This window comes from Plectropomus leopardus, chromosome 22 (assembly GCF_026936395.1).
Source record: "Plectropomus leopardus strain MGB_pleo_1.0 chromosome 22, ASM2693639v1, whole genome shotgun sequence".
Taxonomy (NCBI): Eukaryota; Metazoa; Chordata; class Actinopteri; order Perciformes; family Serranidae; genus Plectropomus; species Plectropomus leopardus.
This window is the reverse complement of record NC_142197.1, coordinates 1,127,501-1,130,000: the sequence shown is the minus strand read 5'-3', so window position 1 is coordinate 1,130,000 and position 2,500 is coordinate 1,127,501. Positions and strand designations below refer to the sequence as shown.

The 2,500-nt window shown below is 46.4% G+C and overlaps 1 protein-coding gene across 2 annotated transcripts in view; it reads right to left on the bottom strand.

The window, feature by feature from the left end:
• creb3l2 (cAMP responsive element binding protein 3-like 2) overlaps positions 1 to 2,500 on the bottom strand; it is a 30,986-nt gene that overhangs the window by 11,613 nt on the left and 16,873 nt on the right. Inside the window, exons 2-4 of one of the 2 annotated variants that reach the window (XM_088072405.1) lie at positions 1,770 to 2,013; positions 807 to 1,015; positions 375 to 453 (exon numbers count right to left, since the gene is read on the bottom strand). In XM_088072405.1, coding sequence (XP_087928531.1) covers positions 375 to 453; positions 807 to 1,015; positions 1,770 to 2,013 — 532 coding nt within the window. The remainder of the gene's footprint in view (positions 1 to 374; positions 454 to 806; positions 1,016 to 1,769; positions 2,014 to 2,500) is intronic. The other variant, XM_088072406.1, reaches the window with a different exon arrangement.

Genomic DNA, 2,500 nt, shown 5'->3' with positions numbered 1-2,500 from the left:
GTCTTTGAACGAGGTAAAATCCTACAAATGTCCTGAAATCCCAGAAATGTCCTTAAATCCTAAAAAGGGCCTAAAATCCTGTCTTTAAATCCTACAAACAGGTATGGGGCTGCTGCGACGGGCCCCGGCCTCCTGTCTTTTCGCAGAAGTGGCCCCTGATCAGGGCAGGTTAAATATTTCTGCTGTCAAATTAAAATCACTGAGTAACGACAAACGTCCAGCAGGAGGCGACGCAGCTACAGATAACTGACGACAGAGACAAGAAGACGAAGAAGAGGAGAAAGAAGAAGAAAAAGAGGAGGAGGAGGAGGAAGAAGAAGAAGAAGAAGAGGAAGAAGAAGAAGAAGAGGAGGGTGACAGGGTTAATTTCTGACCTTTAGGTGACAGATTGAGAAACTGGTCGACTTCATGAGGCTCCAGTTTGATCTGCGGGACGATTGTCTCCTCTTTAATCTGAGGACAGAGACAGGGACAGGAGACATGAGGACACAGACACAGGGACAGGAGACATGAGGACACAGACACAGGGACAGGAGACAGGAGGACACAGGGACAGGGACAGGAGACATGAGGACACAGGGACAGGGACAGGAGACATGAGGACACAGGGACAGGAGATACAAGGACACAGACACAGGGACAGGAGACAGGAGGACACAGACATGGACAGGAGATACAAGGACACAGACACAGGGACAGGAGACAGGAGGACACAGACACAGGGACAGGAGACAGGAGGACACAGACACAGGGACAGGAGACAGGAGGACACAGACACAGGGACAGGAGACACGAGGAGCTCTGACCTTGAAGCCTTTGCTCTGGGCGACGCTGGTCTGAACAGGGGCAGCCCCGGCAGCAGGGGCCACAGCGGGGCCCTCGGGAGCCTGGGGCCCCTCGCTGGAGGCCAGAGACAGTGAGAGTGTGGGGAGGAGGGAGGGCGTCTCACACAGGAGGCTGTCGATGGCGTCCTCCTGCTCCATGGGCCAATCAGCCGAGTCCCCGTCAGACTCTGCTGCGCACGCGCACACACACACACACACACACACACACACACACACACACACGCACGCACGCACGCACGCACGCACGCACGCACGCACGCACACACACACACACACACACACACACACACACACACACACACGCCTCTTACTGTTTCTGAAGTTTATCTTTTTTATTTTGATCTTTTTATCAGAAATCAGGATTCATGCACAGTTTTACCAATACATTTATTTTCCAGGACTTCTCCAGAACTTTTCCAGGTCCTGTGGGCCCACTGGTTTTTGGTGATTTTAAAAGTAAAGTTAAATTTTTATCTGCTTTTTTTCTTCCTTAAAAACTTTGAGATGTTTTACTTATGTATTTTAATTCTTGGGGATTTTTTAAGAAAACATTTTGGCCTTTTCTGACTTTTTTGGCTTTCTCTTTTCTTTTGCTGATTTCTAAAGAAAATATTTTGGCATCGTTTTATTTCCTAAACATGCCTTCTTTTTTTCATTTTATCACAGCCAGAAATGTAAAAACATAAAGTATCATTTGATCTTAAAATTTCAGATGGTCCTTGGACACGTCATGAGTTATTATACAGGTTTGTAAAACAAATCCCCATGACTTTTCCAGGTTTTCCATGACCGTATGAAGCCTGTGTCGGGCAGCCTTTAAAAGCAGGAGAGGACATCCCTAAAGTCTCAGACCACGTGAGTCTGATGTCAGGATATTGATCTGACATCGACAGATTGCTGATAAAGTGCTGGTGGGCGTCTGACCTGCGTCGCTGCCTTGCTCTCCGGTCAGGTGCGACAGCGGCGACTGCGGGCGGCTGTCCCCGCAGAGCGAGTAGCTGTGCTCGGCCGTGATGTGGGGGGGCAGAGGGGAGGACGGGGACAGGTCGCTGCCGTCCTCGCCCTCCATGGCCTCCACGCCGCCTCTCACCCCCGACAGGAAGGGGTCGCTGAGGAGCTGGCCCAGCAAAGCATCCTGGGAGAGGTCGTCCAGGAGCTCTGAGAAATGCTGCAAGGAGGACGAGAAAAAACTTCCATAAATATTCTGTATTTATGATCAGGACTGAAGCTAGTTTAGAGATTTAACTCCCAAAAAATAATAATAATAATGGAAAACAATATTAATTTACATCCTTTTTATAGCAGTTTAGGAAGAGGACATTTTTGTCCTCTGAGAGTACAAAACGAAACATTTTTTAAAAATATCATACTGCACAAAAAAATTAAATGCACCAAAATCAACTTTATTGCTAATCATTGACATATCCCAGAGTCTGATAATCCACACACACACACACACACACACACACACACACACACACACACAAATCAAAATGGCATTTAATATTTGGAAAATAATTATTTTGTTTTGCGTGATTTTGGCATTAAAAAAAGTGTTTTTGTTTGCTAAGAAAGGCATTTAACTTAAGACTTAAAAATGTTTGATAATTAATGAATATTTTGTATTTATGATCAGGGCGGAAATTGGTTGAAAA